Below are 25458 nucleotides of genomic sequence, written 5' to 3'. Positions count from 1 at the left end.
CGCCGGCTTTTACGGATACCTTGAACAGCTATGCGTACTAATAAGTCCATATTGGAAGAGCTACGCATAAAACGCCGGTTGTCAACAATATGCCATGACCTATGTAACTCTCATATACTTCGGACATCTCTCACGCCGCTCCCCGGCTAGCCTAATGAGAGTTATTATGACGGGCAAAGTTGAAAGCACCAGACCTCAGGGCCCTCCCCCTACTAGATGATGTGCTCAAATCACTGCACCTATGCAATACTAAAACTGCACGAGGCCATGCGCTTGGCGAGGAATAGAAGCCTATAGACGAATCTGGTCTTCAACAGAAGGACATGATGTCACGATCCTCAGCATTGAGGGACTGACTGAAGAAGAATATTTTTTTTTTATTATTATTTTATTTCAAGAAAATACTTAAGTGGTACCTAGGTATACATATTTTTTCGCCAAACTGTGGACAGTTTGTTGGCGAATGGACAGTTTGTTGGCGAATATAATTTAAGAGAAGGTGTCTCCCGGTAAGCAATATTGCCTGCTATATGCTCTTAAGCTCTTTGGAACGTACATCGTACCGTAGCCCAAATTATCGTACGTGTGCGATAATTATAGTACACCTGGCAACACTGGACTAAGTTATCCATTCCAGAATTATGATTCACCCTGTGTACAAGGAGAGATAATTTGAAATAGAGGTGTATTGTCAAAGAAAATATATCGGCAACAGAAATACATCATCTTTGAAATTATCAACCGTCTAGCTATCACGGTTCATGAGATACAGCCTGGTGACAGACGGGCAGACGGACGGATGGACAGCGGAGTCTTAGTTATAGGGTCCTAAAAAGCGGTACGATTTTTCCAAAACTCCGTTCTCTGGTCCTACTACACTTTATTAAAAACACTCAAATCGCTAAAGTCATTTGGCAGCAAAAGTAAAAATCTGCGAGAGATATGCAAAAGGCCTCGTACTTAGCTTATTAGATCTGGCGTGTGCCCAACAGTGGGATACGTATTTGTGCAATTATTACATACCTAAAAATGTTTGTATTATATGTATAAAACATACTTACTATAGTCCGTCTACATAATGTACCGATTTTTTGTCATTACCAATATACGTCATATTTTACTACTAATTTGACGTTTAATGATACCACACTTTCTCACAGTCACAGAGTTAGCTGGATCCGAACCTCTAATTTAAATTTGGTTCTCAAACTTTTTGCCGGAGTAACCCGAAAAAAAAGCGGTCAAGTGCGAGTCGGACTCGCCCATGAAAACGGAACCTGTACCATTTATGACGTATTAAAAAAAACTACTTACTAAATCTCGTTCAAACCAATTTTCGGTGAAAGTTTGCATGGTAATGTACATCATATATTTTTTTTAGTTTTATAATTCTGTTATTTTAGAAGTTACGGGGAGGGGGGACACATTTTACCACTTTGGTAGTGTCTCTCGCGCAAAATATTCAGTTTAGAAAAAAATGATATTAGAAACCTCAATATCATTTTTGAAGACCTATCCATAGATACCCCACACGTATGGGTTTGATGAAAAAAATTTTTTTTTAAATTTTTGTAAGTATGGGTGTTCTAGACGTTAAGGTTCATTTTGGAGTGAAGGTGTTAGAAGAAATTAAAACAGGTCCATACGCTTATGACTATTTATTGCAACTAAAAATGCAGCGGTGGGTTGGCTCATCATAGGTACATATAGGTATACATGTATAGGTGCGTATAGCTAATCAAATTTCGACTTAACATATCGCCCACCAAAAACAACAGTTTTTAAACCAAGCTCTAGAATGAGTAAGAAAATATTCGTTGACCTAAACCCGCATAATAACACCAGTACATTGTAAACTTTAACCGAAAAAACATAGGGCATAAAAATCTAGTCGATTAAGTTAACAACTAACAGTCGACATGCAAACTATGAAACCAAATAGTCATAAAAACTATAGTTCCTTACTCAATACAATTTAAACTACTGTATCGGCGGTAATTATCTAATCTAACAAAATGTAGGTACATTTTATTCATTGGAAACACAATATCGATCTATGGTCGGGCCGTAGAAAATATTATTATATCACGAACAAGTTAGCTTGGTGCTAATTACGTACTACATAACTAGTCAAGCTAGGTACCCACAAAATGTGTGCTAACTAATTAATAATGTAAAAGAAGTAAACAAATCCCATCACCCAAGTGCTCGTTTACATTTAAGAGGTGTATGAACATATGTTATCAACCATGAATGAACTGCTTTGAACCTTAGATTCATAAAATTAAAGTATAATTTCAATAGTAAATGTTTCCTAATTAGTTCATTTCGCGTCTAAATAATGTAAACTGAGCAATTTAACAAAATAATATAAGCAAATATATCACAAATATTAAAAGCGATCTGACATAGGGCATGTAATATATAACATTTTTTGCGTACTTACGACTATAAATTCATTTTATCTTAGAAAATAACATTTTGTTTGCTAACACGGTTAACACGATTCAATTGTAATGGACTGTATGGATTGTTTTAGTTACTAAATACAAAACTTAATGTTAGCTAAACAAACTTTTTAGTAAATAATGTTTATGATTAAGTACGAACATGGAAACTCGTTACATCTTATATTTCACAAACAATCTAATGAACACACTCGATTATAATTCTTATTTTATCATAATAAAGTCTCTTTTTGAATGATGTTTGATGTTGACGAAATAATAACGAGTGGTTTATTTGTTAAATAACCACTTAAATCATCTCAATGATTACAAGTTACGTTTATAGGTAAGTATGCACATGTATTGAGATACGCAACGGGAAAGCGGTTATGTAATGAACGTTTAACCTTAGTTACTTAGGTATTCGCGACTATACCTAAGTCTGATTGGGATGCTACCTAAAATAGGTATTTACTTTTAAACTGTAATTGGATGTAAGTATTTTAAAGGCTGACCGCCTACCCCTTTGGACTCAGGTATGTAGATCACGATGGTGATATACAAGCGTGCGGTTTATATGTAAAGTAGTGGTAAGCGGAAACTGTAGCCTCTTCCAGAATACATGATCTGCAGCCGAGTGTAACTTGTCTGATAGTTGCCTTTAAACAGATAATCCAACATATGCTTCGAATGTATATCATTCATTATAATCAGAATTTCTATGTGCAAAGTTCTTACGGAAGCCTCTTTTATCATTAGTTTTTTGATATGTTGCTTTGCTTGTTCTTTTATGGAAGAGCTGTTAAGGCCGCCAACTACTACCCTCAACAGACCAGATTCATCTAAGTATGGGGTCAGTGTGATTAAAGAACTTTTTGCCTGAATTTCACCTTTCCTTTTCAGATGCTTAATTTTATCTTCATATACCAAAATATATTGGTAGTATCTTATACATCTCATTTTTATTTTTTCCATTTCAGCTGCTGTCAAATAATCTCCTCGACTTGTCTTGGTTTTCCCTTCTTCTTCTCTCGTCTTCAGTAAGTTTGAGAGCTCATGCAATAGCTCTGCAAACAAGGCTGCGGCGTAAAGTTCTAATTTCGGACTACTCACGACTCTCGCATAAACTACTGCGGCGTCGACAACGAATGATGCGTCAGGGAACCCATGCAGTTGTAAATCCTTGCAGCCTGTTGTGATTTTCCCCACGGTGGTTGGGACTCCGATCATTTGCAGTTCGTTCAGCTCATCCCGGTAAGTAACCCATTCATTAACCAATTCAGCGGGCAGTTCTTCATCCCACCCATGGTTGCAAAGCCATAATTTCTGTATCATGACTTTCGCTGTTATGACGACTGGAGCTAGCCATCCTAAGGGATCGAAGAGACTGGCCACATCTGATAAAACTAACCTTTTTGTTACAGGATTCCTGAGTTCCGGTAAGTTCACCGTTATTTTAAAGGTGTCTTCGTTCCTGTCCCAGGTAAGTCCAAGTATTTTTATTACTTTATCTTCCTTTATTTCCAGACTGTTCACTGTTTCTTTACTGTCACTTACCTCTTGTAAGTACTTTAACAACTCTTCAGAGTTGCTTAAACATTTCTGTATGTGAAAGCCACCTTTCTTTAATAACTTGTTAACTTCATTGCATATTACCTTCATTTCAGATAAGTCTTCATGGCCAGTCAACAAGTCGTCCATGTAAACGAAGTCCTTACCAACTGCCGCGCTTCGTAGATGCCTTTCAGATTCATCGTCAGCGAGTTGAAGTAGTGTTCGTACTGCTAACCAAGGTGCTGCAGCGGTTCCAAAAGTGACGGTTAACAGCTGATAACTTTCCAAGTTGCCAGTAGCTTCATCTCTCCACACTATCCGCTGTAAATCGGTATGGTTGTTTGTCATTCTTACTTGACGATACATCTTGACTATATCGCCTACCACACAGATTTTGTGACATCTCCAGCGAATGATGAGGCTGCGTAAGTCAGGTTGCAAGGTAGGCCCCACGAGCATGCTGTCAGCTAAGGATCGACCGTTGTATCCGTTCGACGACGCACCGTATACAGCCCGTACCCTTGTGGCGTCCTTGTCCTCACGAATGATAGGGTGGTGGGCTAGGTAAATCCCTTCCCTTTCATCTTCCTTCTCTTCCTTCTTCATATGACCTAAATTCAAACATTCATTGGTGACTTTCGTGAATTCTTCCTTTAGTTTTCCATTTCTCTGGAACTTCCTTTCTAGTTGTTGGAACTTGTTAGTTGCTTGTTGCTTTGTTTCATCGCAAACCTTTATTGTTTCTTGTTTTGTTTGTTTCAGAGGCAGATGTACTTCATAGACTTCATACTTACCTGTTTCATCTCTTACTGTTGTATTTTTGGAGATTTCTTCACAACTTTCTTCCTCCTTAGACCAAGCTTTCTTGGTTGTGTAAAGTTGTATTTCCAATTCCCAGAATTTTCTTAGTAGATTGTCTTCTTCCTTGATCTGTCTTGTGATGTGAAAGCTCCTGACATAATGAGACCTGTTTGAATTGACCTCAATATCACCTGACAAGATCCACCCGAGACGAGTGTGCTGCGCGATTACGTCACCTGGCCCCCTAATCAAACCACTATCTATTATCTTAGCATAGATTTTCGCACTAAGTAAAATATCTATCCTACCCGGTACGTTGAAGGTGGGGTCAGCCAGTTGTATATCCTTAAGCTGTGGCCAATTATAGCCTCTAATTTCCTTTTCAGGCAACCAACGCGTTATAGACCTTAATACATATGCATTGTTTACATTAAATGAGAAATTTGTATCATATCTAGACGTAATCTGTAAATCTACTAAGTGCTTAAGAGATGTGCGATTACCTTCACCAACACCAAACATGACGCCGCTGATCTCGTTTTTCTTTAAACCTAATAAATCGACGACTCTTGATGTTACTAGTGACACCTCTGAACCTGGATCTATGAGAGCACGGAAGACGTGTGACTGACCTGAACTCGATGTGACGTCTACCAGTGCTGTGGCTAACCATATATTCTCACCAGGCTGTTCTCCGCTTGCCACATGCGCTGTAACCTTGGTGACAAACTTTTCTTCGTTTGTGTGTGCAGGCGGATCCTCTTTCGTTGCAGTTGTAACCTGTTTATCTTCACTTACTTGCTCCTTCTCTCTATGTAATAAGGAGTGGTGTTTCCTCTTGCAGATTTGACATGTTGTGTGTTGTTTGCATTTAAACACGGTGTGATTCGGTATGAGACAATTATAGCACAAGTTGTTGCCTTGAACGTGGCTATATCTCTCTTCAATGGGTAGCTTACTAAACTGCTTACAATTATGTATGTAGTGCTTTTCTTTGCAGAAGGTGCATTGCAGATCATCGTTGCTTGCCGTTGTATGAAATGACTTCGGTTTAATACTAGGTGGTTGTTTGTAACTTCTACTTGCAGGTTCCACCATCTCTAGTGTGCGAAACCGCGTTTCCAAGAATTTCTTCAATCTTTCAAATCCAGGCAGATCGTCAGAACTATCTTCACTAATTGTCTCTTCCCATTGTTTATGACTACTGACATCTAACTTAGATATGACGACAAACGTGACGATTGCATCCCACTGATCGGTAGGCAAACCCAAATTCTTCAGCGCGTTCATACATTCAACAGTAGTATCTAACAGCTGCTTAATCGCAGACGCCGATTCTTGAGATAACGCTCGTTGTCCAAAAAACTTCTTAAAAACGGTATTCACGATATATCTCTTGTTATTATATCTCTTTTTCAGAATAGCCCACGCCTCAGTATAATTCTCTCCGGTGATTGAGAACTGCCGTAATAATACTTCAGCATCGCCCGTCAGACTACTTTTTAAGTAGTGTAATTTCTGAACGTTTTCTAATGACGAGTTGTTATGAATTAATGCCACAAAAAGATCGTGAAATGATTGCCACTCTGTATAATTCCCATTAAAAGTCGGTATGGAAATTCTAGGCAAACGGACTTCACTATTGGATGTACTTGTGTTACTCACAGTGATTTGGTTGGACGTGTTTACAGGTGCGATTTCAGAACTAAACTTCAATAACGCCGTCTTTAACTCTCCTTTATATGTATAAACTAACTCCTCAAACTGGTCGAACATATCATCGGCGAAGTACGGAAGTAATTGTCTATCTTCTATTGAAATCGATAAGAGTATCTCCTCGTGAACTGTCTTAAACTCCTTCCAATATGTATCTAAAGTATCCATTCTTCCTTGTACATATCCAATAGTTATCCTTTCCTTAGGCGACTTTTTGTAGTTGCTATAAGCCTTTTTTATCTTTTCATAAGTATCTTTCTGAAGTAATATACGTTTTTCTATTTGCTCCATTGTGTAATTTCACTGCCACAATATCACCAAATTAAATACAGAATCACTAAGTTCTAGAATGTTCCAACGCGGCACTCACTTTTTTCCGTGTAGGGTAAGCGCATAAGTACGTAGGTAAGTTCGCGCTGCATATAAGTACGTAATGTCCACTGCAATCTTATTTTGCCGCTGTATATGTATAAATGCACTATTCCACTGTCCCTTGAAACATGCCAAATCACTCAGTTCAATTTAGTTCGAACAATAACGGTTGTAGAAACATTTTGTTGTAAATCCCAAAGTTACCAATCTATATCGTTCTTTTCACTTTAATTCACTTTAACACTTTATTATCCGCTTTATTGTCCACTTTTTTGCACTGATTTGTCCATATTTAACTCCAAATTACATTAAATTCACTCCGCGAAATAGGTCACCGTAAATGATATCCGTGGTCGATGGACCATATGTTCTAGACGTTAAGGTTCATTTTGGAGTGAAGGTGTTAGAAGAAATTAAAACAGGTCCATACGCTTATGACTATTTATTGCAACTAAAAATGCAGCGGTGGGTTGGCTCATCATAGGTACATATAGGTATACATGTATAGGTGCGTATAGCTAATCAAATTTCGACTTAACAATGGGGAACCCCTAAAATTTATTGGTTTTTTTTTCTTTTTTTGTTCGAAAATCTTAATGCGGTTCACAGAATAAATCTACTTACCAAGTTTCAACAGTATAGTTCGTATAGTTTTGAAAAGTGGCCGTGACATACGGACGGACAGACAGACAGACATGACGAATCCATTAGGGTTCCGGTTTTTGCCATTTGGCTACGGAACCCTAAAAACGCCATCGCGCGGAATACTTAATAGAATATAATTATTCTATTCGTAAACACAAAAAAGACATATTACATAATATAACAAAAACAGAAAGTATAAAGTGAAATGAAATGGCCTCATCTCAGCCTGTTGCTGGTGGCTTCCAGCGCTGATCTTCCGATGAGACCATCAAGTGAGAAGAATCACGGAAGGTAACAGACAAGAAGAAAGACATCATTCAGTTACTATAAATGTTGTATTGACTTGTAAAAGAGCCCTTGAGGCCTACTTGCAGAATCAATTTTTGAATTGTGAACATTAAATAACACAGAGTGAACAAACGTTTAAAAAGGAAAAAGTTACACGGCCATAAGAACACCATAACGACTAAATTAAATAATTTAATTATTTGTTGGTACTTTGGTAGGGCTCGAGTGTTTTAAATAAATAAATAAATAATAAATATTATGAGGATATTATGAGTTATTACACAAATTGCCTAAATCCCACAGTAAGCTCAATTCTTGCTTGTGTTGTAGGTACTTAGACAACGATATATACATATAATATATAAATACTTAAATACATAGAAAATAGCCATGACTCAGGAACAAATTCCGTGTCATCAGGTCATCACACAAATAAATGCCTTTACCAGGATTTGAACCCGGGACCATCGGCTTCATAGGCAGGGTCACTACCCACTAGGCCAGACCGGTCGTCTAGTTTTAAGTCTAAACTTAAAGAATTCGGCTCGTTTTTACGAAGCTCAAATCAAAAGGACTCTAGCCTCCCAATAAAGACTCCGTCAACAATTTTGTGGGCATTCAAGTGGCATAAGTAATTTTTGAGTGGTTGGAATTTTGATTTTATTATAATTAATCAAATTTCAAATTTAAATGACGTAATCGGTCGGGAGCCGATGGCGAACCACTCCAAGGCAAAATATTAGTAGCAGTAAGTAGTACATTAGTATAGAGGCTGGGAAACGTAGGGTTGCAGGCCAAGTAGATATAGACGCGAGCCTAGCGTAGCGAGGTCGGATAGAGATACGCAACCCCGTTTCTCGCTGAGATTTGTTATATTTTACTCAAACTTGCAATAAATGAAGTAAATTTGTTTTATTCTTAGGTTTACACAGCTAAAACCAAATTACGAATCTACTACTATTTGATGGTTGAATGCTAAGACGTTGTGTCATAATTCGACGTTTAAAAACAAAAGAAGGTTGCTTTACAGGCCTAGGTGTGTTAGGCTGTATGAAATTCCTTTACACATCATCTTCACTCATCGCACCCAATAAATCTCTTTGTCGCACCGGATACGTAATATTTGCGGACCTAATTTGAAGTAGGTAAGTCTTGTCAACATTTCATTGCAAGTTTGAGAAAATAAGCGTAGCGGATGGTGTACATAATCCATGTTTTTTTACATGCAATGCAATTTGAATTTTTTGGTAAATACAATGAGAGTTCTGTGAAAAGGACTCAAGCCTCTACAATAGACTCGGCGTCTCTAACAAGTTGAAAAGGACTTGAGTTTCGACTTAATTAATTAATTGAGTCTGGAAAACACAGTCGATTCTTAAATCAGAGGTCTCTAGAGACTCGAGTCTAACCAACACTCAATATGGTGCAACTCTATTTACGGAAAATTTCCATACTACGTGACCCTTAGACTCTATAGTAGGGAATGCAATAACCGGGCGTTTTTCATTACCGGTAATTTACCGACGCGAGGTCCCACTAACCGGTTAACCGGTAAATTACCGGTTATACGTTTATGAAATAAAAAACATTGATTTTGCATTATTATTGATTGTGTCCTTATTTTCGTCAGTAACCTTTAAAAGTAATCAACAGCACGTTATAGAAACATCGACAAAACAAAATAATGAAAATAAACTATAAACATTAAACAAGATATATTTACTAATCATATTAAATAAAAAATCAAACATGTATCATTTCAAAGCGAAATGATCTTGTACATTAAATAAGCAACATTAAACTTTTTAATTCTTTAAAAATCGTAGTAATCAAAGGGTAACAAAAAAGTGACAGTCGTCATTTAAATGTCATACACGTTTGCATTTACACATCTATCAATATAATATTGTTATTAAAGTAACTAAAACCGTAATCAACATTCATTAAAATCTAGTAAATATAAGAAAAAAAAATTTAACAGCAAGATTAGTTTCATATCATTTTAACACAAGTTATTTTAAAATTGCACTTTAAGAGGCCGTTATCGATTTTAGTCGCAAAAATGTCAAATTGATAGATTAAGCGCATGAAATTGTACACCTTTTGTTAACTATTAAAAATAACAAGTACTGGTTTCTATTAGCACGTCTTGTTATCTTTCATTATATATATATATATTTTTTTTTTAAACAGACTCACTTAATTAGTAATGTTTTTTTTTCTGATGGACGTTTAGGTAAACGCGCGAAAAGCAGTGATTTTGTCGATCTTATTTGTAAATTTCGTTAAGTTTGGACTGCTAAAAATGGTAATTTTGTATTACACATATCCTGTACTTCAACTTTAATAAACTACATTTTTGTTACTATAAATTTGAAGTAGTGTAAATGAAAGTTAGACGAAATCAATTTTCTCCAGAAATTACTTCAAAACAAGTGAGCATTTCTCTGAAAATTGACTTAATTTCAACGTAATTTTGATACTTAAACAATCTACAACATTTGCTGAAACTGTTCTTATACATCATTTTGTATAATTTACTACCATAATTTATATGAATTTTTAAAAACTATCCCTTCTCGTCACCTATTACCGGGGACGCACGCTTGCGACCTCATTATTAAAAGGCAAGATAAAAAAACGTGCTAATAGAAACCAATACTTGTTATTTAGATATTACGTAACAAAAGGTGTCCAATTACAACGACTAAATCTTTCAATTTAAATTTTTGCTCTAAAATCGTTACCGGGCTCTTAAGATAGGAGTTGGAATCAGGAACATGTCATCATCAGATCATTCTGTTAATTATATATAAAATATAGAACGTTGCTTAGACATTCGTGAACGATATCTTGAACATAAGTAACCAGTGGTAGAAAATGTTCTTTCGCATTCCACACTTGTCTGACACTACAGACTAAAACAAAGGACACTGAACATAGTAAGGCGGATCGGGTAGGTGTGGCGAGAAGGGAAAGGGCGACGGATTAGCGACCACTCATTTGTCACAAAACATTGCTTCCTAGTTCCTACTCCGACGAGATCATAAGATGCAGAAAAGTAAGTATTTTAAGTGTCTCTTCGTAATCGTAAACCGTAGTAATTGTTTTTTTTGTAAGTACGAAGACATAGATGGGCTAATTCAACAGGTTGTTACATTTTTATTTGCCTATACAACGTTCGGTAAATTCCCGGTTATGGCTGGAAATTACCGGTATTTTACCGACTGTAATATTGGTCAAATTACCGGGTAACCGGTTAACCGGTTAGCATTCCCTACTCTATAGATAACTTATAGTATATTACTATCGATTTTTCACTTATAATATTTTAATATTATTATATTTTGTTACAGGGAGAAAGAACCAACCTGCGAGAGGGATTCCTCATTCAAACAGGCGCCGCACCAGTCCAACGGATCCGAGTCCTCCTCATCATCAGCGGACACCGACTCCCAGGGCTCAGGGTCAGACGCGCGGCCGCAGCGACATGTGCCCCAGGTAACCGCGGTGCCTGATCATGTCACAAACAGTCCTTCTAGCTGGCGCCACACTCAAACAGCGAGTCCTCCTCATCAGCGGACACCGACTCCCAGGGCTCAGGGTCAGACGCGCGGCCGCAGCGACATGTGCCCCAGGTAACCGCGGTGCCTGATCATGTCACAAACAGTCCTTCTAGCTGGCGCCACACTCAAACAGCGAGTCCTCCTCATCAGCGGACACCGACTCCCAGGGCTCAGGGTCAGACGCGCGGCCGCAGCGAAATGTGCCCCAGGTAACCGCGGTGTCTGATTACGTCACCAACAATCCTTCTAGCTGGCGCCACAGTCAAACAGAGAGTCCTCTTCATCGTTAGAGGACACCAACTCCCAGGGCTCAGGGTCAGACGCGCGGCCCCAGCGAAATGTGCCCCAGGTAATCGCGGTGTCTGATCATGTCACAAACATTCTTCCAGCTGGCGCCACAGTCAAATAGACTCCTCCTCATCAGCGGATACCAACTCGCAAGGTTCAGTGTCAGACTCGTGGCTCTAGCGATATGTGCCCCAGGTAACTGCGGTGTCTGATCATGTCACAAACAGTCCTTCTAGCTGGTGCCACACTCAAACAGAGAGTCCTCCTCATCAGCGGACACCGACTCCCAGGGCTCAGGGTCAGACGCGCGGCCGCAGCGAAATGTGCCCAAGGTAACCGCGGTGCCTGATCATGTCACAAACAGTCCTTCTAGCTGGCGCCACACTCAAACTGAGAGAAAAAAAAATCCCAGTATGGGATTAAAATCTCCCGATTTCTTCAGAGTACTGACTATAGGTATAGTTTTTATCTGACCTAACTGTAAGGCATAAGATTCTCAAACATTTGCCCCATCTAACCTCATTGAGCGAGCGCGATGCGCTAGCAAAGCGACTCTGTTTCAGCTTAGTTAAAAATGCTTTGGTTTGTGCTTACTATGCCTGTCCGCCTGTTCTCTTCAGGTCCCATTTCTCAATAGATTTCCGTGGAATTTTGTGAGTAGGTTTGATATTTATTCAGTTTTTTGTTTTAAGCTGCTAACTTTTGTCCTGATCGCGCCCTAAAGTACGTTTCTCACCGAACGGGCGGAGTCGAGCCGCGTCGGCGCGCGTCAATGTGCCTATACATAATGTATGGCAGACGCGATGGAGTCCGTCCGGAGTCGTCCGCGTCCGCGAGCAGCCGACCGGCTTGCGGCTGTACAAATTTGAAATGCGCTACGAACTCCGCCCGTTCGGTGGGAGTCGTACTTAAAGGAGCCCGGGGTTAGGGTTGCCGTATCGTATATTAATCCTGTGTGGTGAAGTCATTATCAAGCTGTTGCCCACAGAAGTGACATTTGTTTTTTAATCGCCTACAAAAAAAAAGGTTCTCAGTTTGACCTGTATGTATGTATGTTTGTCCGCGATTATCTCGCGTTTGGCTGAACCAATTTTGATGCGGTTTTCAGAAAAGTGTTTGTTACATTCTGGAGAAGGTTAAGATGAAAAAGATGTTTTGTGTGTTATATAATCTGTGTTTCTTGCAGCGTGAAGAGAGGCGATTTGAAGCCGCCCTCGCCCCTCGGGTGCAAGCCAACCCACTATTAAGGTATGTGCACTATTACTACTACTACTACTACTGGCCTTAGCGTCTATTTCAGACGATCTATAGTGCAATGTCCGCAAAACATCTTTTTTGGTGACTGAAAAGACCGATGCGAGAGCGGCATACTCTGCCACAGAGCTGGCAAGGGAAGTTCGCGACGGACTGTGACGTTTCGCTACGGTGCCTTTTTTCCCTTTTGTCTGCTAGTGCCGCAAACCAGGCCTCGTCGCAGAACTTGCGACCATCTCCAACGCACTTGTGCACTATTATTAGTATCAAAAATAATCGATTGTAATAGGGAGGTAAAGTCAAAAAACGTGGCCATTAGTTTGACATCCAACATAGGTTTTGCGGTCACTGAATGGTCAACTTTTGACTATCGGAGTTGTCGTAAAATTTTGTGTACAGCGCCATCTCGTTTACCTGTCAAATTCGAAGCACGAAATTGTCTTAGATTATACACATCTTACTCAATGTATCTTTGCTAGTATTAATCTATTTTACAGTACATATAGGGCTACTTTATAGCACTAGTGCGAGAAGTAGCATATTACGTTACTGTGTCGAACATTTAAAGGGCCATATGTACTGTAAAACGTTGTACGATACATGTGCGAATAGGTAATTCGCAACTTGTGTCGATTTAAAACACTCCCTTCGGTCGTGTTTTAATTTATCGCCACTCGTTTCGAATTTCCTATTTTTCGCACTTGTATCGTAATGTACTATTTTAATCAAGATACATACATTTGCAAGCAATACTACACATTTTTAAATTAAAAGAATAATGGGAAAATTCACCGCTTCGGGCGGGGCACTTGCGACTTTTTGGAACACCATCATCAAAGATCAAAGATTTTATTTGTACAACATAGGTCCAATTAAAAACCGACACCGGTCCAATTAAAAATGATTAGTGTTAGTAATGTATGTTGTTTACTAAATTAGCCTCCGTCCGCGAGTTCGTTCGCGAATACACTGCGCGCTGCTCAAAAACGGTGACGGCGCGGAATCGCAGTGACGTCACAGAAATAGTACTACCGTACAGAAAGGAAACTTCCTACAAAACCGCAGTTTGACAGTGATTCAAGGCCGAATCATGTTGCTCCTTTCTAATATATGGAACTATCCCTTTCGGCTATTTAGGGTTGCCAAAATTCATGTAATTATCTTATCTGTGGGTGTGCACACAAAGGAACGTCAAGTTTTGCCCGCCGTAATAATTGCTCGGAGCAATGCTGAGCCGAACGGAGCCGACAACGCCCGAACGCTCTAGTTTCCTCCCTCTGGTGACGTGCCCTAAATGTCACGATTTTATCACATGCTTATTTTATTAGATGCTATTATGTTAACTTTTTCAATTATTTCGATTTGTCATTTTATATTTAGGTATTTCAATGTATATTTACAAGCTTTTATTTAACTTGCCCTGTTAGTATCAATGTTTGTGTGGGTCAAATATTGGAAGCTAAATTTGACCCACTTTCCGGTTTCAACTTCTTCAACTTCAACATTTATTCAGCAAATAGGCCACAAGGGCACTTTACACGTCAACATGGAATTTACATACAAACAAAAACAAGCACATCAACAATTAAGTGTAAAATACAATTACAAAAAATAACTAAAATAATAATAATAAAAAAAAACAAACAGATACAAAAAACATCTAAAATTATTTAGAGGTGTAAATACCTCTAAATGTCAGAACTAAATGACTTTTATCAAATTATCCTTAGAGATGTATAGTCTCTAAGAGTCAAAATTCCGTATAATTAAAACATTCATTAGGATAAAGGAAACATACGAGAACCGAAAATATTTATAAATACTTAAATACATAGAAAACACCCATGACTCAGGAACAAATATCCATGCTCATCACACGAATAAATGCCCTTACCAGGATTTGAACCCGGGACCATCGGCGTCGTAGGCAGGGTCACAATCCACTAGGCCAGACCGCTCGTCAACAACAAGCGGGTTGTCAATTACAGTCAGCGATAAAAGCTTGTACCGAAACGTTTTTTTTGACAAAAATTTATTTGTAATTTTATTGATTACAAATTTCCACGCTAGCATGCAAGCAGATACATGAACTGTAACGCAACGCAAATGAATAATATCTCATGCACTCCAAGTAAAGTCGTGAAGTTTATGCCACGTCACTGTGATTTCCTTTTTTTGCTAGCCTGTTATGGTGTCCTAGTCTTCCACAACCCCCGATTTAGTGCCTCTTCCAGCCAGTTGTTGAGAAATCTATCTTGGTCATCCCGCCATCTCCGTCTGAGCCTTCCGCGTCCGCGCCCTTCTTCTGGCATCCACTTGGCAGCTACGACCTTACCATCTTAAATCATAAAAAAACCGGCCAAGAGCATGTCGGGCCACGCTCAGTGTAGGGTTCCGTAGTTACTCTTCCGTCACAATAAGCTAAACTGGAGCTTAAAGTATAGTAAATTGTTAACCAAGGGATGAAACGGTACCTTTCAACTATGAAGGGGAAAGTTTTTGCGATAACTCAAAAACAGCTAAACTGATCATGTCCGCTATAGTTTTCATTTAATGTCTTTTTTAAGCTCTTCCACGATTTTTTTTCATATTTTTTGGACCTATGGTTCAAAAGTTAGAGGGGGGGGGGGGACATTTTTTTTTTCTTTCGGAGCGATTATCTCCGTATATTCGGAGACTTTATCAAAAAATGTTTTTTGAAGACCCCTATTAGTTTTGAAAGACCTTTCCAACGATATCCCACACTGTAGGGTTGAAGCAAAAAAAAAAAAAAAAACACCCCCACTTTACGTGTAGGGGAGGTACCCTAAAAAAAAATATTTTTTTTAGATTTTATTGTCCGACTTTGTCGGCTTTATTGATTTATATATCCATGCCGAATTTCAGTTTTCTAGCACTAACGACCACGGAGCAAAGCCTCGGACGGACAGACAGACAGACAGACGGACATGGCGAAACTATAAGGGTTCCTAGTTGACTACGGAACCCTAAAAACTGTCCTCCTGATCACGGACATGGCGAAACTATAAGGGTTCCTAGTTGACTACGGAACCCTAAAAACTGTCCTCCTGATCAAGAGAAATCTAACGAATGTTAATACAAGGTTTACCTTTGTACCTTGCAGTGCTGCGTTAAAAATATCTAATCTGGCTTTCACTCTCTCCTTGGAAAATTGTTCAAGTTTATGTAAATCCAAAAATACGAAATTTCATGTGACGTAATGGATGACGCCTTGCAAACCGATTAATTGACAATCTTGACATCTATAGGGAGTGGTTTAAAAATACTAATTTCATTTCTTTTCAGGTCCCGGACTCTACCAAACTTCGGTGGTAAACGCGAGCGCTCTGTGTCCCGCTGCGATACATCGCGCCGCGCCCACCACATCACCATGGCCAGCGAGGATCTGCTCCAGCCCGGGCACGTGGTCAAGGAGAGATGGAAGGTATGTGTGTCCCGCTCACACTGAGATGGCGGCTCTGTGTTCCGCTGTCCTCGCGCCACCACATCACCATGGCCAGCAGTGCCGGATTAACCATTAAGCAAAATAAGCACTTGCTTAGGGCACCACGTCTAGGGGGGCACCAAAATCATAGGAAAAAAAAAAACGCGCAGGCTGCATCAGCATCGCAGTCGTAGTGTAGTACTTATGTACACGAAACTTTTTGATACGTGTGCAAGTACCCATCTAATAACGAAGGGTCGTAAGAGAGTGAGGACACGTAAGCACATCTCCAACCTTACGCGGAAGCCATCAAAGCTCATGGCCAAAAAATCTTACCGTCGGGCTTGTGGCCAACCGATTTTCTCGACGTAGATTACCGATTTTGTAGCGTATTTTGGTCTCTTGCACACCAGATGTGTCGGCCAGGCCGAGTTGCTACAGAGCCGCGATCCTGCGACCTAATTGTCAAAGTGTAATAAAGGGCCCTGCGAATGCCGAAAAACAAAAGCATCTTATCAAGTTGCGCTTTCGAGTTAAGGCAAAGGCCGAGCAGTAGGAGGACCGTGATTACATAGGTTCGATTTCAAGCCACTCTTTTGCAGTTCGGCGTTAGGTCTTATGCGACGCCAGGCCTTCTACTTTATGCAAACTGCCCCACTTTCGCTTGGCCATGGATCCAAATCCATGCTGTCCTCTTTCGCAGCTGGGCTGCCTTGCTCACACCTAGCCATTAGTTGTATTATATGATAACGCGCCGCGATCTGACGCTGCGGACGTCCAGCTATTCATACCTCGCCATTGGTCAAATTCAAGCCTTGCTTTCTTCCAGCTCGACCTTTGGCCTCATCCGTAAGCGCTGATCGAACGCTACGCGCATTCAGCCTTAGACTTTGCCTTTAAAAACACCTTCACGATTTAGGCCAATCAAATTAGATCCAAAAATAGCGTTTTGAGGAATTAATTCCCAGCAAGCTGGAAATTGTTTTAAATAAATAAATATAAATAATAATAATAAATAAATATTATAGGACATTATTACACAAATTGACTAAGTCCCACAGTAAGCTCAATAAGGCTTGTGTTGAGGGTACTTAGACAACGATATATATAATATATAAATATGTATCTTATACCTTTAAACGAGCAATTCTTGTATATATATATATATTTCCGGGATCTCGGAAACGGCTCTAACGATTTTGCTGAAATTTGGTATATGGGGGTTTTTGGGGGTAAACAATCGATCTAGATTAGTCTTATGTTTGGGAAAACGCATGTTTTCGAGTTTTCATGCGTTTTTCTTTCGACGCAGAATATGGTCGATAATTTCGTGTCGCCGGCCATTGTCCGTCTGATCCAGCGGGTTAAGACGCGGACTGCTAAACGAGTGTTACGGGTTCGAATCTCGCCCGGTGGCTAACTTTTGTTTTTTTTTATATGTTCAAGTTTATATATAATTTTTGAATTTTTATTGTTTTAGACAAGTTTAATTTAATAAAAAAATGTAGTTAAGATTATCACCTATACATCACCATATTACAATAAATAGTTATAACCGAGCAAAGCTCGGTCGCCCAGGTACTAAATACTTAAATACATAGAAAACACCCATGACTCAGGAACAAATATCCATGCTCATCACACGAATAAATGCCCTTACCAGGATTTGAACCCGGGACTATCGGCTTCGTAGGCAGGGTCACTACCCACTAGGCCAAACTGGTCGTGTTTTAATACATTTATTTGGTCCTAAATGCGTGTAATCCCAGTTTGCTCTATCCCAGGAGGTGTGCATACATTTTGGGATCCTTAAGAGATAATTTTTTCCTTTAGATTGCCAAACCACTCGATGTAGAAGGAACCCACTATCAATTTACAATAGCACTTGGTGGATCAGACCAGTGTTAGAAAGCGTTTTCGGATTATTAACATGATTTTACCAAAAATAAAAAATGTCGACCTAATTTACAATTTAGGTACTACGAATACATATTAAGGTACCTTAAATCAATCAATCAATCAATATATTTTATTGCAAGAACATAGTTAAATTACATTTCGGATCCTTAGATATCAATTTTAATAATACTTGTAATTAGAACAAATTTTCCATCGGCCGTACCGTTTTCGATTTACAAGCAAAAAAACTGAAAAAGAGGAAACATTTATGCACACGTCCTGGAATGGAGCAAACTCGGATTACACGTATTTTTAGGTCGAAAAAATCTAATTGTATTGGCCTAATTGTGACACATTATTATTTAAGAAAACGGGACTTATTCGCGTGTTTGATTAAGTTCTAAAATTACCTCCAACGTCAAAATAATGATGTCGACTTTACACAGTCTTCTCCGAGACCCCAGGGGACAACGCCGTCCTTGAAACGTCGGGTCAGAGGTAATTTTAAAACTTACCCTATTAAGTCCCGTTTTCGTAAATAATAATTTGCTATTTAAAACATTTGTGGCCATTGGTACTTGTTCTGACAAAAACCAATGGCCAATAACTAAGCCCCTACTGAAGCTCGGCCTTGGCCCTCACATGAAAGCTTCGCAGGAAAGCTCTAGAGGTTCCAAAATCCTGTGCGGAATACTACCTATGTCTTACGTCTTCGCTTACACTTGGACCATGGTTGGCTTGGCCTCCGGACTTATGCGAAGCACGGTCTTCGAATTTGCTTACACTTGACCTTACCTACTCTTGGAACATTAATACTGCAGTTCTGTCAATTTCCGTGATAAAATGATGTGACGGATTGAAAATTCTATTCTCAAAAGTAATGCGTAAACGTCACTCAATTTACCAAGAAAATTCAATGTAATCTTGATGAGGGGGCACCATGGTCTAGAAATGCTTAGGGCACCAAAATGTCTTAATCCGGCACTGATGGCCAGCGAGGATCTGCAGCCCGAGCACGTGTCAAGGAGAGATGGAAGGTATGTGTATGTCACTTTGTCCATCCGTCTGATACATCCAATTGAAAACTGTGCCATCGTCGAAGCAGCCCTTTGAACGCCACGCCTATCGTGTGTGGCGCGCCAACGTCGACCTTGTCGGAATGCAAGAAGGTTGACATTGGGCTGTAACCTCGAGCGTCATTGCACATCTTTGGCGGTCAATGGTTAACTAATTATTCTGAGACCTTACTCCAACGACACAAGATCTACAACTGCTCACTTAAAGAGTGCTATTGATAATTTCTAGAGGTGCAATCATAAGTTGTTCATCTTTCAGGTCGTGAAAAAAATCGGTGGCGGCGGCTTCGGCGAGATCTACGAGGGTTTGGACCTGGTGACCCAGGAACAGGTGGCCTTGAAGGTGGAATCCGCGAGGCAGCCCAAGCAAGTGTTGAAGATGGAGGTGGCTGTGCTGAAGAAACTGCAAGGTGAGCTCTATGGAGGTGGGAACAGGTTCTGAAGGTGGAAGCGGGGCAGCCCAAGCAAGTGCTGAAAATGGAGGTGGCTGTATTGAACAAACTGCAAGGTGAGGTTTTTTTGGTAGTTAGAAGCTCTGCTATTGACACACAGACAGGACTCGAAATGCTTAAAATGTTCAAAAAGACAATTCTAAAAATCCCAAACATAATTAGTTTGCGTTGATTAATCACAGAGTTCCCATGGCCACAGCCTGTCTCCATCATCAGATCAGCTCCATGTCATCATAATATTGCATTGTCATCCGATTTACATATGTATGCAAAATGTCAGCTCAATCGGAAATCGGGATGTGGGCCATATTTAGCTTCCAGGATTTGTCATGACAAAATAACATATAGGGACCGTGCGCGTTGGAGGGTCTGCCATCTTGTGGCTTGAATCGGAACCATAAACATGCACATTTACACGTCACGTGTTTTCTTGTGCATAGTAGGTTCTGCCATCTTGTGGGCTACATCGGAACAAAAAACATCACATTTACGCCTCGCGCCAAAAATCTGACGGCTCCTGTGCTGCCTCCTACAGTTCATGCACGCTCCCTATACTAACAGGGCAAGTTAAGTTTGTAAAAATAACACCACTAAACTCATGCCGCTTTCCAGACATCTAATTTTGTTTTTTATTCAATTTTTTTCAGGAAAAGAGCATGTCTGCCGCTTCATAGGGTGCGGTCGGAACGCGCGTTTCAACTACGTAGTCATGCAACTACAAGGAAGGAACCTTGCGGAGTTAAGGAGGGCGCAGCCGAGAGGCGCCTTTTCACTGTCCACCACACTCAGGTGAGATTGCTTGAGCATCACTTTCTATAGGAGTTAGAAGATTTAATAATTTTTTTGTACTTTGGAGGACAATTTCTCCCAATAGGTTGAGTTTGGGCAGTTAAAACAAAATACATGTCTGTTATTTTAGACTACTCTATAACATACACCGTGTTTTTTTTTTTCCGTTAATTGCAAGGGTGCATCCCTGAGCTTAAATTAAGTAACTTTCTCAAAGACACCGGTATTCTAATTAACTCCATTTCGGAGATAATCAATAATTATTTTTTATCTGATAAGGCCCTTACGAGCATGTTCACTTGCCTTAGGGCCTGTTTACATATTGATTAGTGTTTAGTACTAGTTCATACATTTGCTAATAAACGTAAGTACTATCGCGGACCATCGGTGTTCGAAATGACATTAATATGTCACAGTTTTCAATTGTTTAGTTGAGTGAAATGTAATTCCCGCGGTACAACAATGCTATATGAAACATTTAATTAGTTTTTATAAATATATAAATTAACTATGCCATTTGGTTTCCTTTAACGTACTTATCGATACCCCGAAGTTAAAGGAATTCAATAAAAACACGGTGTATAAATATAAATCAAATCGGAACCGGACAGTTGGGTACTTTTCCTTGTTAGTCATACAACTGCAAGGAAGGAACCTTCCAGAACTGAGTTGGGCTCAGCCTGGAGGCGCATTTTCATTGTCCACCACACTCAGGTGAGATATCCTGGTCAGGGGTACCAATTCATAAGATGCGGTCGTTACTATGACTGGTTGTGATAAATACGTGTACGATCAAAAACTTTTTGACCAAAAGTAAATATTTGAGACATATATTAGACGTTATGCACGAAAAAAAAAAAATTTAATTGGTATTAACTCTGAAACAAGGCGAATTAAAAAAAAAGTTTATATGACATTTTTGTCTCTAAATACGATCAGCGGCGGTATTATGGTCCATTTTTACCACTTGTCACTATGCCCGTCACTTTCGCGCTTATATACTTGTTAGAACGTGGTGACAAATGATAAGTTAAAATCTTTCCGTTTCCTCGCATGCACCGTGTATATCCATACTGTTATTACACTCGTAGGTTTATTAATCTAATGAATATTATGTTTTTCAGGTTGGGCCTGCAGATACTCAAGGCGATAGATTCCATACACTCAGTAGGATTTTTACATAGGGACATTAAACCAGTAAGTTATTCAGTTTTTATTTATACTTACTTTTACTTGGTAGAACCTTATACCATAGATAACTTGACTAGTCTTTCATTAATTTACCCCCCTGTCGAAAACCTTGCACAATTGTGCAAAAACTAGTATATAGACTAAAGATGCCTCGAATAGTGATTTTAGCCGAATACCGAATATTCGGCCCCTCTCTCGACCGAAGCGCCAAATATTCGGCATGACATGCGAACATTTTGAGTCACAATTATTATGACAACTGTTTTGGCCCCACAATCATCGATATCTTGAATCGCAGGTATCACTTTTTTGCCCCAAATATCACTTGGGAGAATCGTTAAAAGGTATATAAATTGACTAATATGGATTTTTCACACGTGTTTAGTTTTCATACATCGAATGATATGCCGCCCAATGGGGGGGTACGGAACCCTAAAAATATCGCCAAAATGGCATTATAACAAATAAATGAAATTAAAGTTTTACGAAAAATCGCCGTTTCATACAAACGTAATCCTCATCTGGATATTAACATTATTGAATGAAAGTATTTTAACGCAATTTGTTAAGATGCTGTCAACACCCAATGTCCTTGAAATTGATGTTACTTAAACAGTTTTTTAAGAAAGACTATTTGTTTTAGTCAAGTAAGAAAAATATATGTTCATATTAATTATATTTCAAAGACGGTGGTTGTACTCGATACACGATTGAACGAAATCGGCTCGATAGAAAATAATTGCAAAGATTGGTTTTAAAATCACAATTAAACAGTTTTATTGTTTTGACTTATGGGTCTGCAATTAAAATCACAATTTCAAAACATTTATATCTAAACCGTGGTTGAGTAAAATATTACACTAATAATCCACTTTTTTTTATTTAAATATTTTTCTTATTATTCCCTTGCCCAGGCCCAGTAACATGCGACAGTGCTATCTCATTTACTCCGATACAAATAGACAGTGTGCGCGCTTTAGGTATTGACAGCCTCTTAAATGTATGCCCCTACGTTTGATTTTTTCGATTTTTTAATTATTAGGAGCATTTAATAATTCGTATCAAATCTCAATTCGCTCCTAATTACACAATAATGAAAAAGTCGAAAATGGACAAACGTATAAGCTATGGTTAATATAGACACCAAATCATGTAAAAACATTTTCCATAATAACAATATCTAGAGAGGAAAACGGGGACTACGATTGTTCGGACAAGGGGCCATCCCATTTCCTCTTAACGAATACCTTTGTACTTTCAGAGTAACTTCAGCATAGGCCGCCACCCGTCAAACTGTCGCAAAGTGTACATGCTGGACTTCGGTCTCGCCAGACAGTACACCACCAGCAACGGCCAGGTCAGGCCTCCGAGGGCCGCGGCCGGTTTCAGAGGTTAGTCTCATTTTGTACTAGGTACCATCGCCATTTTGTTGCAACAATAGTTGCACTCCGGGAGTGCCGACAGAAGTGAAAATTTGAACAGTAACGTGTGTGTTTTTTGAATCTGCAGAAAATATGCCAACATGCATGTGTATGTATGTTCCAAAAAGAATTTGAAATAGAGATTGATTGTCAAAGAAAACTTTGTAGCCACAGTAAATTTACTGCCATCTTTCGACACATGATTTAAAAAAAAAACTGATCCTTTTTCTTTCACTGAAAAAATACATGTTACCGCAAAATGTATTGAGCTGTACAGCGCCATCTCGTTTACCAGACAAATTCGAAACACGAAGTTGTCTCAGATTTTACATATCTTACTCAATCAATGTATCTTTGATATTATAAAACAATGAAAAACAAACGAAATCCTTAAGAGAAAAAAAATCTTATTCTATTGAGAAACAAATGACTACAAAAAAAATTAGGCAAGATAACTGCTGTATAATTTGTAAGCAAAAAAATACAAAAACAAAATTTTAAATGTTTGCGCATCCCTGGTGGGGATCGAACCCACGACCTTTGGATTAGAAGTCCAACGCGCTATCCTCTGCGCCACAGGGACTGTGAGTGAGCGCACGAAATTACCTTTCATGTGCTATTGACCGTCTGTATTAGTGTCCAAATGGCGTATGTACCATATTTGTAGGTTATTTTCTGGTGTTTTGATTTTGAAATGGTTACCATGCGGTAATTGTAATCATGTTTTAGGATAACAATTCTGATTTATGATTATTTTATAGTATGAGAAATTGAAGAAATATGTGGTTACTTCATGGTTAATTTAGTATGTTGATTGTTGTATTTGTACATATTTATTATTTGCATAGGTGTTGGTTGTATGTATTTGACCAAGGAAGTGTGTATATGCTTTGATGGGGTAAAACTTTTCCAACCGTTTCTCGTGAAATTGTGTGGTAGGTTTGATACTTTTTGTCGAATCAGTTTTTGCAAAATTTTCATAACGGAGCATTGGTCTACAGCTCACATAGCTATAGTAAACACCCTTATAATATGATAGTTGTGGCTCCAATAATGGGACGTAAACTACAAATACTGTAAAGTAAATATAAGAAATATTTAACATCTGTTTTTAAATACACCTACAGAGGTGACTGTACATAAAAACCGTAGATTAAATGTGTTAATTATGTTGAAACCAATCGCAGTATCTTTTATTAGATATGTCGAAGTCAAAAACGTAAAGGACTTTAATAAAGCCGTAGAAGTTTCAAAAATAACAGTGTAATATCAAAATACTCCCATTTTTAGGGTTCCGTAGCCAAATGGCATAAAACGGAACCCTTATAGTTTCGCCATGTCCGTCTGTCTGTCTGTCCGAGGCTTTGCTCCGTGGTCGTTAGTGCTAGAAAGCTGAAATTTGGCATGGATATGTAAATCAATAAAGCCGAGAAAGTCGTACAATAAAATCTAAAAATTTAATTTTTTTTAGGATACCTCCCCTACACGTAAAGTGGGGGTGAAATTTTTTTTTCGCTTCAACCCTAGAGTGTGGGGTATCGTTGGAAAGGTCTTTCAAAACTAATAGGGGATTTGAAGAAACATTTTTTGATAAAGTGAATATATTCGGAGATAATCGCTCCGATAGAAAAAAAAAATGTGTCCCCCCCCCCTCTAACTTTTGAACCATAGGTCCAAAAAATATGAAAAAAATCGCGGAAGTAGAGCTTAAGAAAGACATTAAATGAAAACTATAGCGGACATGATCAGTTTAGCTGTTTTTGAGTTATCGCAAAAAGTTTTCCCTTCATAGTAAAAAGACTTATTTTAATTAGGTACTGATTATGCAAATTTGCCTATTTGTTTAACTCAGGTGAAAGGTACCGTTTCATCCCTTAGTTAACAATTTACTATACTTTAAGCTCCAGTTTAGCTTATTGTGACGGAAGAGTAACTACGGAACCCTACACTGAGCGTGGCCCGACATGCTCTTGGCCGGTTATTTTTCTCCTTCATGTCTCATGATAAAGATAAAATATAGTTTATTATTCAAGTAGGCATATTACAATGCGCTTATGAACCCTACACCTCTGACCCGAGGAGATTTAAATCCCCCCTCAATATCCCATATGGACCGGCAAGAAACTCGGCGGGACACATCTTTTCAAAACATTACATCTAATAATTAACATGCATTAAATAAGAAAAAATATAATTTAGATTACTATAGATGACATGATAGTTTGACTGCCGAAATTACCCAATATTGATTTAA

General features: G+C 38.8%; 1 protein-coding gene and 1 non-coding gene across 2 annotated transcripts in view; one reads left to right on the top strand and one right to left on the bottom strand.

Moving 5' to 3' along the window:
• Positions 1 to 25458, top strand: part of LOC133532880 (SH3 and multiple ankyrin repeat domains protein 1) — a 114286-nt gene that overhangs the window by 47084 nt on the left and 41744 nt on the right. The window contains exons 3-9 of the mRNA XM_061871740.1: positions 11180 to 11324; positions 12864 to 12925; positions 16238 to 16376; positions 19611 to 19761; positions 20451 to 20592; positions 21717 to 21789; positions 23045 to 23174. Of these exons, the coding sequence (XP_061727724.1) occupies positions 11180 to 11324; positions 12864 to 12925; positions 16238 to 16376; positions 19611 to 19761; positions 20451 to 20592; positions 21717 to 21789; positions 23045 to 23174 (842 nt within the window). The remainder of the gene's footprint in view (positions 1 to 11179; positions 11325 to 12863; positions 12926 to 16237; positions 16377 to 19610; positions 19762 to 20450; positions 20593 to 21716; positions 21790 to 23044; positions 23175 to 25458) is intronic.
• On the bottom strand, positions 23715 to 23787 carry Trnar-ucu (transfer RNA arginine (anticodon UCU)). Its single transcript has one exon. It is a non-coding gene; the product is annotated as a tRNA-Arg (tRNA).

Source organism: Cydia pomonella, chromosome 28 (genome assembly GCF_033807575.1).
Source record: "Cydia pomonella isolate Wapato2018A chromosome 28, ilCydPomo1, whole genome shotgun sequence".
Lineage (NCBI taxonomy): Eukaryota > Metazoa > Arthropoda > Insecta > Lepidoptera > Tortricidae > Cydia > Cydia pomonella.
The sequence above is the reverse complement of the archived record's forward strand: the minus strand, read 5'-3'. Positions and strand labels throughout refer to the sequence as shown.